The sequence below is a fragment of the Myotis myotis genome, unplaced genomic scaffold (genome assembly GCF_014108235.1).
Source record: "Myotis myotis isolate mMyoMyo1 unplaced genomic scaffold, mMyoMyo1.p scaffold_m19_p_7, whole genome shotgun sequence".
Classification (NCBI taxonomy): Eukaryota; Metazoa; Chordata; class Mammalia; order Chiroptera; family Vespertilionidae; genus Myotis; species Myotis myotis.
Genome location: NW_023416379.1, coordinates 45,074,962 through 45,089,152, shown reverse-complemented (window position 1 = coordinate 45,089,152; position 14,191 = coordinate 45,074,962). Strand labels below are relative to the sequence as shown.

The 14,191-nt window shown below is 45.8% G+C and overlaps 1 protein-coding gene across 2 annotated transcripts in view; it reads right to left on the bottom strand.

Moving 5' to 3' along the window:
• Positions 1 to 12,429, bottom strand: part of FAXC (failed axon connections homolog, metaxin like GST domain containing) — a 58,197-nt gene extending 45,768 nt beyond the window's left edge. Inside the window, exons 1-3 of one of the 2 annotated variants that reach the window (XM_036318000.1) lie at positions 12,261 to 12,427; positions 11,675 to 11,796; positions 5,399 to 5,534 (exon numbers count right to left, since the gene is read on the bottom strand). In XM_036318000.1, coding sequence (XP_036173893.1) covers positions 5,399 to 5,534; positions 11,675 to 11,781 — 243 coding nt within the window. In that variant the 5' untranslated portion in view covers positions 11,782 to 11,796; positions 12,261 to 12,427. Of the gene's footprint in view, positions 1 to 5,398; positions 5,535 to 11,674 lie in introns of both variants that reach the window. The other variant, XM_036317999.1, reaches the window with a different exon arrangement.
• Positions 12,430 to 14,191: the final 1,762 nt, after the last annotated feature.

The window sequence follows — 14,191 nt, the reverse complement described above, 5'->3', positions numbered from 1 at the left end:
AGAGCAAGTTAGAAATGCTTGAGTCACGTTCTGCTTTAAAAGATTGTGGCAAATACAGACAAACTGAAAAGAAAAAAATTGTCCATAAGGTATGTATAAAGAGAAATAAAGCAAAAAAGCAGCATGTCAACAACTGGTGAATCCAGGTGAAGGGCATATGGGTGTTCACTCTATTATCCTTTTAACTTGTCTGTAGCTTAGAAAATTTTTTGAAGATTGGGATGCCATCCCAATAATTTCTATTAAAAATGTTTAAATAAATAAATAAATGGAAGAAAAAAGGCAAGATCAGCAAATTTTAAAAAATCAAAAGTTAAAACTGAGAGCCAGAGCAGTGAGTTCCAAAGAAGCCATTATCTATTTTAAAAGAATTATTGTGTGAAATACAAGCTTCTTATACAGTCAGCTATGTCAAATGATGTAGGTGTCTTCACGTATGTCTAGAGCAGCAGTTCTCAACCTGTGGGTCGCAAGCAATGAAAATACATCCTGCATATCAGATATTTACATTACTATTCATAAGAGTAGCACAATTACAGTTATGAAGTAGCAACAAAAATAATTTTATGGTTGGGGGTCACCACAACATGAGGAACTGTATTAAAAGGTCACGGCATTAGGAAGGTTGAGAACCACTGGTCTAGAGAAATGAATGGAAGGATGGTCAACAATATCAGTGACAGCAATCTCTAGCTAGTAGGACGGCAGGTGATTTCCCTTTTCCACTTATACTTTTTGCACTGTTTGAAATCCTTATAAGGACCATATGTCAAATACATGTAATCAGAAAAAATGCTAAAGCTATTTTCTTTCTTTCTTTCCTTCTTCTTTCTTTTTTTAAATATATTTTATTGATTTTTTTTACAGAGAGGAAGGGAGAGAGATAGAGTTAGAAACATCGATCAGCTGCCTCCTGCACATCTCCTACTGGGGATGTGCCCGCAACCCAGGTACATGCCCTTGACCAGAATCGAACCTGGGACCCTTCAGTCCGCAGGCCGACGCTCTATCCACTGAGCCAAACCGGTTTCGGCTATTTTCTTTCTTTTATTACCCATATCTGTGGGATCTCCCTATACATGTTTTGCAAATTCCCATGAATCTTTAATTATTACAAAATGAAAACTTTTTAAAATTGACCTATTGATATTTATATCTTGATTTTAAAAAGATAATAACTATGACCAATACAACAAGCTTTTTTAAAAAAAAAAAGCTTTGTGAGTGCCTGTTAATGGTCATTAAATATTTATTCCAGTCTCCCTTAGGTTAAAAAATAGAAAAGTTTCAATATAAAGTCATGCTCTTAGGAACATGGTATTTTAATATTTTTTTAAAAGGCAAAGGGCAAAGAAGGGGCCGAGGGTGGAGCCCCTGGGAATAGGACAAACCTCTCTACTGATCCTCTGAGAAATGGGCACTTCCCACCATCACTTCCCAGGCACCGCAGGCGTCACAAACCCTTGCTGATGGCACTTGGGCCTCGAGGCACTCAGGCAGGCACACCCCCTTCTAAACCACAGAACCACTTTCCTTCCACCCAGATCTCTGCCCCATGCTGAACACCCCTCCATTTATTTCCCACAGAGACCGCACAGAAGAAAAACACTCCTCTATCATCCCTTTTTAAAAATGTATCTCTACTGAACAAGAAACAATAATTTTGGGAGGGGGTAAGCGTTGCCCTTCTCAAAGGCTCTGTAAGAGCTCCAGGCTTCACAGTGAGGCATGTGTGTGTCCTGCTGCTTCCGTGATACGAACTAAAAAGCAGCTGCTCCAAAAAATGAACAAAGGTCGGTAGGTAGGCTGCTGGTAAAGATGGGGCAGAGGCAGGAGAGGAAGGGCAGACCGCCGGCAATGGCTGCCAACATCAGGATCTCTTCATGAGGTGAAGGCACACATGATCTTGGAAGCAGCCAGACACTCAATGCACAGATTCAGGTTCTGACCCTCATTGTCCCAAACCTGCCACGGCTAAAGGGGGAAGCTTGTCTAGAGTGACGATGGAGCGGAGACAGGCAGCTGCAGGACAGCGTTCTCCTCCAATCAGCACCCCTCGGTGACATACATCTTTAGTGCCAACTGCCAACACCACGCTGAACAGCGATCTTCAAACCTGATCCACTGCATTTAGAGAATCCCAGCCTGGTCTGTTTCTGTGGCTATTTTCTCCTCCATCGCTGGCTTAGAAAGTCCCTGCTTCCATCGCCAGACTCACCCTTGCATTTCAGGCCCCAGTCTTAAAGACCCCATGCCCTCCCAGATCCCCCAGAGTCCAAATTCAGTGCCACTCTACCACATTCCCATAACAGCACTCCCAAGCTGAGAGCATGACACTCACTCTCATGCCAGAGTCTGCTGAGAAGGATCCCCACCCCCTCTCTCTTCTGTAGAGACACTGGCTCAGAAACCACAGGCCATCGGGAGTCAGGAGGTGGAGGGGGAATATTGTTATCAGGGCAGCCAAAAGCTTGGCTGGGTGAGCTCTCCCCCCTTCCAGCTTCCCTGCTGGTCTGTTTCCATCCAAGGAGACCACCTCCTCTTAATGCTGCTACTTTTTAAGAGCTTAAAGGTGAAGCCCTGATCTGTGGGAGCCACTGGGAGGGGTGGCAGCCAACCAGAGGGACCACGCTGATTTGGAGAATGCCTGGGGCTCACCTCCTTCCCTTTGTTCAACCCCCTCCCAGGTACACAACCTGCAGCCTGAGCTTTAGCCCTGGCTCAGTATAAATTCCCAGGCAGGGAAGCTGACCTCCCCGTGAAAGGAGATCTCAAGCCAAGATAACTAGGCACCAGAGGAGTACAACCACCATGGGAGAAGGGCAACAGACTGGATATCTACAACTGGAGGCAGACTTATTGGGACAGGCCAAAAATTTTTAATTAGCAGAATAAATGTCCTCTAAGAGACAGTGGGAGAGATTAGTAATACAAACCAAGGGGAACTATTAAGAAGAAAAAATGTAAAAGCTGAACACAACAGATGAGAGAAATAGCACGATCGATTCAAGGAGAGAATAGAGCAATGGAAGCCCAGAGAGGAATCCTCCCAGAAGGAAGCAGAAAAGAATGAAGGGATACCTTCTGAGATGCAGAGAATAAAAGCAGGGCCTTCAGTATTCAGAAAACACGGAACAGGAAAGGAGAAAAGGAAAACAAAAAAAAAAAAGAAAAGGAAATACTTGAAAACTGATAATTCCCCAGAATTAAAAAAATTAAAGATTTCAAATTAAATATTGATAAAGGACCAAACAAGATATTAAAGACCCACACCACGGCACATTATAGTGAAATTTAAGAATGTCAAGATTAAACAAATACTCTAAAAGTTTCCAGAGGAAAAAAGAAAGAGAGTCAGATTAACATCAGATTTTTCAATAGCAACACCAATGCAAAAAAAGCAACTGAGTTATATTGTCAAATTTTTATATAAAAAAGAAAATATATCGCCCTAACCGGTTTGGCTCAGTGGATAGAGCGTCGGCCTGTGGACTGAAAGGTCCCAGGTTCGATTCCGGTCAAGGGCATGTACCTTGGTTGCAGGCACATCCCCAGTAGGGGGTGTGCAGGAGGCAGCTGATCGATGTTTCTCTGTCATCGATGTTTCTAACTCTCTATCCCTCTCCTTTCCTCTCTGTAAAAAAATCAATAAAATATATTTTTAAAAAAATATATAATTTTTAAACCACCGAAGGGAAAAAACTTTAATCACAGAATTATCCAATGCGGGGACATAACAAAGCTCTCAGGCATGCAAAGCCACAGATTGCCACTGAACGGCTCACTCTGAAAATACTCATCAAGGAAGTACTCCAATAAAAAGATAAACAAATCCTGTGGGATAAGACATGGGAAATTAGGCTTGTCAAATAACTTAGTAAGGCTTGCTGTTTATAAAAGGACCAAAACAAACAAACAAAAAGAGAAAGTATTTCAAAAATTCCGAAGTAGTGTATTACACAACAGCAACACAGATGGGATGAGGGCTGGGAAGGAAGACACCCAAGGTTCATGTGAACCTGCTAACACACTTGTATCAGTAGAGGGCAAATACAATGGGATACATTTCAGAAATAAATGGGGATAAATAAGCACAAATTAGGATCTTAAGAGCAACCACTACAGCAACAAAAATAGAATTTGTTTTAAATGACAAGAAAAAAATTTTAACTATCCAATTGAAAACAGAAAATAAGAAATATTAAAAGCAAAGTAATAGTAAGGAGATAAGTATTAAATAATATGTTAGAAATAAGTCTTAACAGCCCAGCTGACATGGCTCAGTGGTTGAGGGTCGACCTATGAACCAGGAGGTCACGATTCAATTCCCGGTCAGGGCACATGCCCGGGTTGTGGACTCAATCCCCTGTCTGGGGCATGCAGGAGGCAGCTGATCAATGATTCTCTCTCATCATTGATGTTTCTATCTCTCTCTCTCTCCCTTCATTTCTGAAATCAATAAAAATATATATATATATACATTTTTTTAAAAAGTAGCCATACACTAGGCTAAAGGGTCAGTAAATTCCATGGAATTAATATCACTAAAACCACCTGCTCTGACCATAAAATTAAAAAACAGCAACAAAAATCAAAACCTTAAAAAAGTTGCATTTGGCTAGATACAGGGGTGGGCAAACTTTTTGACTCAAGGGTCACAATGGGTTCTTAAACTGGACCGGAGGGCCGGAACAAAAGCATGGATGGAGTGTTTGTGTGAACTAATATAAATTCAAAGTAAACATCATTACATAAAAGGGTACAGTCTTTGTTTTTTTTTTAGTTTTATTCATTTCAAATGGGCCAGATCCGGCCCGCGGGCCGTAGTTTGCCCACGGCTGGCGCTAGAACTTAGGTGAAAAGGAAAAACATCAGGGAATTTTTTAAAAATACATAGAATTGAATGACAATGAAAACACAACCTGTCAAATCTGTGAGACACAGCTCAAGCATTACTCAGAGAACAGAGTATGCCCTTAAATACACGCCTATGTTCATTCTCCAATGCTGAATGAGCCAGTGTTTCCCTGAAAGTCACCCAAACAAAACATGGAAACTGTGGAGAAATTCACAGGATCTGCGATCATTTCCCTGGTGCCTGCTGGGTGCTCTGCCCCCAGGATTCATGAGACAAAATTTAATGCTGTCAATAAATAGAAACCTGAAGGATAAAACCACATCAGGCAATGAATACTACACCCACCTGTATTAACAGTCTATCCAAGCTATTAACCAAATTATACTCTATTCAGAAAAAATAACATGGCCCTGAACCCTACAAAAGTTCATGCTCGCCCCCTCTAGCAAAGAGTGCCAGCCCTCTCACCACATGAGATTAGGGACCGCGGCCTAACAGATTTTGCTGTTATGAGAATAAAACGAATTTGCACACAAGTACCTGATAGGGTAAGTCAGCCATCCTTAAATAAGTTTCCATTTTCAAACAGAAAGGAGATAAACTGGGGACACCATTGTTAGGTCTTGCAAACTGATGCAATATAATAGCATCTTTGGAGTCAATCTCTTGCTGTTTCCTGTTAAAACCAAAACAGAAATAAAGAACAATCCACGCGTTATACATTCAGTTCCCTTAGTTCCTCAGAGACCCCTGCTGGACTGCTGCTCCTCAAGAATAAGCAGATGTTTGTCTTGGGGCTTACCTCCCCCTGAGGCACTGAGCAAGTGGAAGCTTGGTGAACCACAAAAGAACCTTACAAGCTCTGATATTACCACGACCTCCAGGGCCCAGAAAAGTAACTCCATATCAACCTCCTTCTGGTTCCTGCAGCTTATGGACAGGAAGAGTATTTTCGGGTACAGGTACCCTTACTCCCCTTACTGGCTATCTTTACCTGCCAGGAGACAAGATGGATAGATTAAAATTATATTCTGGGCTTATTTTGGGTCAGGCACGGTTTTGAGGGCTTCACAGGTATTATCTCCTTTAACCTTCACAATAACCCTACGAAGTAGATGCTATTGTGATCCGTGTTTTATGGATGAGGAAACTGAAGTCACATCACTAGTAAGTGGCAGAAGCTAGACTGCAGCAGGTAGTCAGAGCCTGTGTTCTTGAGGCTGCACCATGAAACAGGCTCTTCTTCCACAGGGCCCTGCATAGCATGCAGATTTCCTCCGCCCTGACCCACGTCTGCAGGGCGTCTGAGACACTGAGCACTCTGGTCCCTCTTCCAAACTACCTGCCCCCCACCTGGCCTGCCACCTGCGGAGCAGAGGAACTGGCTTCTGGGCTCTCTCATACTCTCCTCCTTCCCAGGGTCCCACCTTTCACCACACAGCACGTATCTCAGTGCCCCTACCTTTGCCCCTTCTTCTGTCTCAGCCACACATCATCTACCTTTTCTTTAGCTACTTTTTTGGGTGGGGAGGACTTCCCTGGTACAGCTTTTCAATAGCCGCCATGAAGTAAAACAAGTCTGGACAGGTGGGGTCAAGTCCACGTCCTGCTTCCTACTGGCCTCGCCCTCTTCTCCTCTCTCACAGAGAGAGTGAGGAGAGTTCCTAGTCTGTATTGATTATCCTGAGAATTAAATAAACTAATATCTATAAATATTTGGTGAGCTATCAAGCATATGTAGGAGGGATGGACTTTACTGTAATTCAAAGAGATATGGTCTTACCCCCTTACACTACAAAATCTCATCATTCCATACAGTTCCACTCATACACCGCAGGAACCTTCTGCAATTTCCATCTTTTACTCTACCTAACCACTACCCACTCTTCTCCTTGGCCTTCCCTGAGCTCTGGTTCCCTTCCATCATTCCTAGCTGAATCCCTCAAGTACATCTATCTACCTAAGCAAGCAAGGACAAGCTCTTCATATCATCATCACACAGATGGTCACCTATTGCAGCATCTCCAATCAATATAACAACTCTTTTGGAGAAGTTTACCACTGAAGTGCCCATTCCAATTAAAGAGGTAAGGCCCTAACCGGTTTGGCTCAGTGGATAGAGCGTCGGCCTGCAGACTGAAGGGTCCCAGGTTCGATTCCGGTCAAGGGCATGTACCTTGGCTGCGGGCACATCCCCAGTGGGGGGTGTGAAGGAGGCAGCTGATCGATGTTTCTCTCTCATTAATGTTTCTAACTCTCTATCCCTCTCCCTTCCTCTGTAAGAAATCAATAAAATATATTTTTAAAAAAATAAAAATAAAGAGGTAAGAATGGCTCCTTTTTAAAACATTGGTCAAATGAATAAAAATATTTGCTATGAAACAAAGGTTTTCATTTAGATGAAATGTCTGGGAGGTCAGAATTAAGGAGCCATTTAGACTATATTCCTAGAAGGTGCAAACTAACTGATTTTGTCCACTCAAATAATTCAAATCACAGAGTGGTATTTTTACGTAAATTAGCCAGGCAAAAATATAAGGACTGAAAGATTAGGAGGTAAATATAAAATCCCCTGAGCCACTGGACAGAACAATTTAATTGTAATGGTTAACATGGGCCAAGTCATAAAAAGAATGGATGTTAACTATGTGACAAGTATATATATGCCAATGACTTTGTATACATGTATATTACATGATTTCAGTAACTACAGAGGGGATATTGCTACAGTTTAAGTTTAGTATATTATACCCTATTTATATTTTATAGTAGACAGCAAAACTGAAGCTCAGAGAGGGTGTAACGTGCCCAAGGACTACCAACTTAAGATCAAGTTGTTAACAGCTCCAGTTTCCAAGCTCTTAAGCACTTCAACTACACCAAAATGAACAATTCCTCACTTAGTAATATGAAAACAGCCAGTTTGACTCAGCCCACTCAAGCCTAACTTTCTGATGAAAATCTATAACAACTAATGTCCAACTTTTACTGTCTGCTCACTATATGTCAAACATTATACTAACTCATTTCATCAACTCTGTGAAGAGGCTACTATCATCATCCCTATTTACAGATGAGAAAACCCAGTAACCAAGAAGCCTACTCTCCAATCCAAGGTCACATGACTGATTAAAAGAAGAGTAAACCAGAAGCTATCCTATGTAATCAAAGGCTAATATGCAAATCGACCAAACAACCAGTCGCTGTGACATGCACTGACCACCAGGGGGCAGACGCTCAACGCAGGAGCTGCCACCTGGTGGTCAGTGAGCTCACACTGGGGGAGTGCCACTCAGCCAGAAGCTGGGCTCACAGCTGGCGAGTGCAGCAGCGGTGGCAGGAGCCTCTCCCGCTTCTGCAGCAGCGCTAAGGACCACTTGGGGGATGTCTGACTGCCGGCTTAGGTCTGCAGGGAGCGGGCCTAAGCTGGCAGGCGGTATCCCCCAAGGGGTCGTGGACTGCGAGAGGGCGCAGGCTGGGCTGAGGACCCCACCCCAGTGCACGAATGTCATGCACCAGGCCTCTAATATTTCATAAAGTGCCCTTAAAACAAGGGTTGTATAAGAGAATACTTGTACAGTGGAGCCTTGATTTACGAGTGTCCCGACTAACGAGTTTTTCGAGATACGAGCCGTCTCTCGGCCGATTTTTTTGCTTTGAGTTGCGAGCTAAAATTCAGGTTACGAGCCAGCTTCAGACACTCTACCGCTAGTTGGCGCAGCGAACATCACAGTGAACACCACAACATCAGCCCAGCATCACGTGTCTCACTAGTTCACTTTTTGATTTGACATACAAGTAATTTGAGTTACGAGCTCCGTCACGGAACGAATTAAACTCATAAGTCAAAGCCCCACTGAACAGAGCAAGACTGGCCCCTACTCCCACCGTGAAAGCTACCACAGTGAACATGCCTCTGTGGACGGCCGATGAGCTCTTTAGGGAGATCAGATGACCCACGGGCTGCTCTGATTGCCTACGTTTTCTAGGACAGGCTGAGCCCATGGGCCTTAAGTGCAAATGAGCTACCAATAAAAGCCATTATTTAGTCACTCAACTTACAAACAATACATGTCCAAATGCCACATTGAATTTAAGATAGCTGCTGGGCTACCTCCACTGGGAGAAAAAAGCACAGGGTTGGGACTATATTTGTTTAAAAATATTGTGGTGGGGAAAAATCCAAAATACCTACTTGGGTTATACTCATTAATGAAACTTTGTAAATAATTCTCATCCGTCAACTTTAGTTTCCGCTCTGGAGACATAGCCATAGATTAAGGTTAAGTCTATGCAGCAGCAAATCCAAGCAGGTGGTGATGACTATATGATTGCCAGTGAACTCAGACAGTATAGCCATTTCAAGGTATAGTGTCCATTTCTCATATTTCATATTGTTTAGTGTTTTCCCTAAAATACACAGACAACTGACGATTTCCCTTTAAGCAGAGGTCTCTATCATGTAACCTCTGAACCTCAGTTTTTTTTCCACTATCCCTCCATGCCCCTAGAGGAGTGGTTCTCAACCTTCTGGCTCTTTAAATACAGTTCCTCATGTTGTGACCAAACCATAAAATTATTTTCATTGCTACTTCATAACTGTAATATTGATACTGTTATGAATCGTAATGTAAATATCTGATATGCAGGATGGTCTTAGGTAACCCCTGTGAAAGGGTCGTTTGACTGCCAAAGGGGTCGCGACCCACAGGTTGAGAACCGCTGCCCTAGCGGCTGTCAAAAATTCAGGTCCTTCCACAGGTCTGTCTTCTCTGAGCTATGCCCCAGTTCTCTACATTTCTCTTCCTCTCCCCCACATCAAAATCTACTTCACAAGTGGTACTCTCTAGGAGGCAGTGGTAAAAAAGAGCTGGCTCGGCCCACACACATTCCCAGATTTGAATCTGGATCCTACTACTCTTACTGTGTGATCCTGGGCAAGTTGCTTACCCATCCTGGGCCACAATTTCGTTACCTATAAAATGGGGATCAAACAGCCAATGCTAGCTGTGAGGAGTAAATCTAATCACACAAGTAAAGCACTGCTATGCAGAGCCCCTACTAAGGACTCAGAAATGGGCAGCCACTTTTATGACTTGCATTAGAACAGGATTTTCCAACTCAATTTAAGTATCTGTCAAGAAACAAAAGTGAATCAACCAAGGATTAAACACGCCTCAACTAAATAAGTATCCAAGCAGTCTCCTAAGTAGGGAAAGGACACATTTCTGTCCAGAGGCCTCTTCTTTGTCCAGCAACCACACCTACCAGGGCGTGGCCTGCTCTCAGCGTGAGCTCTGAGCTCCTCGCTATTTCTGCAAGGTCATTTAAGCAGGGTTTAGACTCAGTCCTGTGAAGCGTGCCTTCCCTCCCTTCACAAAGTGGCCAACTGGTGAGAAGCCACATGGTTTGGGATCCTGCAAAGGCTTTGGGCTGGACTATAATTGAGAAACAATGGGGTTACTGTTTAAATTACTGCACAAATGTGTTAGTTTTTCATATAGCTTGAAACCTAACTTGACATAGAGTTCTAAAGGTAGCAAAAACATAAAATATCCTAAAGAGATCATTTCACTTCACATTTTTTTATTTGGTTCAACTAGAGTAGATTCAAGCACTGTGCTAAGTGAGAGCATTCAATGTGTAAGATGGAAATAAAACTTCTCACTTATGACTAAATAATACGAAAATACATTTCCCCAGACCTAAATGACTTCCCACCCTCTCAGAGACTAGAAATTCTCACAGCACCTGAGCTGGTCTGTCACAGTGTCCTCCTGGAATGCCTGCAGGCCTAGTAAAGGTCACTGTCTTTGTTTGCAACCTATTGTGTAGGACTCCCCCCCTGGAAAAAGGCAGTGTGGGCACATTTCTCAATGTTTAAAAGATTCTACAACAGGGCTACATTCTAAGCTACTGAAAACTGCTTGCTTCTGGTCATCTCCCAGGGACAGAGGGTCCAATACACAGAAATTTTAAAGGTCAATTAATGTAGCCATTAGCCAAACAACCACCTCCGTAATCTATGGTACTGTCCTACCCAAACAAAGATCTCCTGTGGGGCTGGATGTGCCAACAGCAGGGCCTCCATTTTCTGCTATTTCCAAGCAAATCCTGTCAACATTCTGCGGCAGGCAGCCATGCAACTGTTGGTGGCACTGGGTGACTCTCCTGTTCTTGTCAAGCACGCCCATATGCTAGTCCTACATCTCCTATGGCTCACAAAACAACAGCATGTGAACCCCAAGATGGTGCTTCGCTTGAAATAACAGATTAGCAGAGAACCAGGTGAAAGTGAAGGTTGCATCAAAACTGCACAGCACTATACCTGGCCATGCAGCCTTAACAGGAGCCCAGAGCTCTCTGGACCCTTTGCAATTTCAGCCTTTTCAGGATGTAACACTGGGGCGGAAGGGAGGGGGCGGGGGGAGGGGGGGGCCGGAGGGGGGTGCAGAATGGAGAACTAGCCTTGAAGTAAAATATAAGGTTAGTGGTTAATGTTCCAGCATTATTCTCTATAAATAAATAAGGTCTTTCATAAAAGTGTAACTTAGTATTCCTACAGGGCCTAATTCTGTTATTGTAAAACATTGCACTTAGGATCTTGCCAAAGACTTTGCTTTCAGCACCGAAAAATTGGGAGACGCATGTTTTTCCCTCCCAATACCAGTTTAATTCTGTCAACTCTAAACTGCCCCTCAAGGCCATGGTCACCTGGGCATTTGAGCAGCGAGACCGAGGGTCCCCCCTCGCGCCAGCCCTGCCCAGGCCAGGTGCCCCTCCGGCGCCCCTGCGGGGGCCCTCTCTCCGGCTCACCTAATGACCAGGAGTTCGTGGAGCAGATACGCAGCTGCGGCCAGCAAAGCTCCCCCGGTCAAGTAAAGTGTTTTCTTCCACCAGGGATCGGAGCCCAGCCCTGCCATGATCCCACCGTAATCCTGCAAAGGGAAAGCGATGATGTCCCCATAAAAGGAGAAGGGCTCCTCGGACCCGGCCCACCAGCCGAAGAAGGAGACGCTCTGGTTCCAGCTCAGATCCACCACGCACGGCCGGGACGAGGCAAAGCCAACCCCCCAGTGCATGCTGCGCGGCTGGCTGCGGGCGCCCCTCCCAGGGCCCGCGCCGCCCGCATGGGAAGGGGCCGGCACGGCCGGGCGCGGGCTCAGCTGCGGGCTGCGGGCGCGGGCGGCGACCTCGGCGGTGGCTGCAGAGGAGGAGGAGGAGTTGAAAGGGCTCCGGCCGCGCCAGGCGCTCCTGACCGGCGGCACCCCAGGGCCCAGGGCGGCCGCCGGGTCCCCCCGCGGCGGCCTCTCCGAGCCTCTCTTTGTGTCGGCGCCTGGAGAAGGCCGCGTGATGTCATTGCTCCCCGGGGCAGGGAAACAGGCGGGAGAAAGTCACCTACCCCGCGCCCTGCCCCCGCCCCGCATCTCCGCCGTCCGGCGGCCTCCGCCCCGGCCGGAGCTGCAGGGCTGGGGCGCGCCCGACCGGCCCGCGCCCCGGCGGCACGGCCTGCAAAGGCTCCGCGCGCTCGGCAGGGCTGCGGGGGTGGCTCCAAATGCGGCTCCGCCCGGAGGAAGCTGCAGTCCGAGCCCGGATCTCGGTCCCCCTCAACCCGCGGCCCGCCTCCGGCCCCGCCCGCGAGCCAGAGAGTGGGGAGCGCCGTGGACTCACCTGGCCGCGCGGAGCGGAAACGCCGCCCGCCCCCCCGTGGGGCTGGGCACCAAAGCCCGGGTCGAGGTCGGGAGTTAGATGGCTCTGGCCGTCGTCGGCGCGCTGTGTACTTGCACCGCTGGTAAAAACTCTCTCGTTAGGTTACACAGTGGCTTGGGTCCTGTCCATGTGCTCATGGAAAGATGTCTGGTGTAACAAATAAGAAACGTGTGCCCCAGAGGTTTTCCTTGTCAGACCCCGCTTACGTCTTTCCTCTTTGAAATCATTATCAGGAAACTTGCTGGTGTGGGGTGTTTTTCCTTTCCTTGGTGCAGAAAATCTGTCAAACTGTGTGCATGTTCAATTCTTTCCCTTTTAACTTCATTTCTTAAGGCTTGTAAGTACAAAGAACAGAATCGTGTTTCATGGACGTTTATGATGTACACACAAATTTTAGCAAGAGCATGGATAATGTGAAATTGTTTAAGCAGCGGTTCTCAACCTGTGGGTCGCGACCCCTTTGGGGGTCGAACGACCCTTTCACAGGGGTCGCCTAAGACCATCGGAAAACACATATAGAATTACATATTGTTTTTGTGATTAATCACTATGCTTTAATTATGTTCAATTTGTAACAACGAAAATACATCCTGCATATCAGATATTTACATTACGATTCATAACAGTAGCAAAATTACAGTTATGAAGTAGCAACGGAAATAATTTTATGGTTGGGGGTCACCACAACATGAGGAACTGTATTAAAGGGTCGCGGCATTAGGAAGGTTGAGAACCACTGGTTTAGAGGAACTGGAAAAATCCAACAGGGGATTTCTCTCTCAAGTAAGGTGAAAGGAGGGAGATAGCCTCAGGATTTTCAAGAGAGAGCGGAGATGAAGGGTGTCCCTTTCCTTTCTACTTCCCCTACCACAGCAGCCCTTAGAAAGGGCAGCAAGTGGGGTCATATTGTTAAAACGTGGGCTTATTGCCAGCCCAACGTGATAAAGAGAGGGGCTAGCCAGGCCGGGACCCAAGTGCCAGCACACGGGGGTCCCTAACACACTGTGTATGCATATGTGACCTCTGGGGAATAAGCAGTGTATGGCTGGAAGCAAACCTTCATGAGCAGGTGACAAGGAGTGGAACCCAAGGGCCTGCCAAGGAGGCTGCAAGGCCCTGTCCATCTGAGGCAGAGTGGACACGTTTGGGATGAGAGCAGAAATGCTCTGTGCTGAGAGGGGACAAAGAGCGCAGGCACCAGTGTTTCTCCATTCTTCTTCTGTGTGCCTCCCACATAGCACTCAGCCTTTGCTCTCGTCAAATGCTGAGCCAGTATTTAAAGAATATCAGTTTGCTATTTGGTACCGAATCATTTGCCTGAGTCTCTAGGTCCAGTCCTGGGAATGGGCATAAATCACCTTGAGCCTAGAGGCACATGGAAGGCAAAAGGGAGAATCCATAGCGGTAAACATTATGCCCAGGAAACAAGTTAGAAACCAGAGGAAGGTTGATATTTTAATCCCAGAGAGCCACTGGGTGCATTGGACTCTCACAGCTGCTCTGGTAGGCAGGCCTGCCCCACCCACCCATGGAGGCTGTGGCCCACTGCTGCGTCCTGGAAGTATCAGATAATCTTTGACCAGTCCCTGGTTTCCATTTTCACCCAAAAGTGAATGCCTGTAA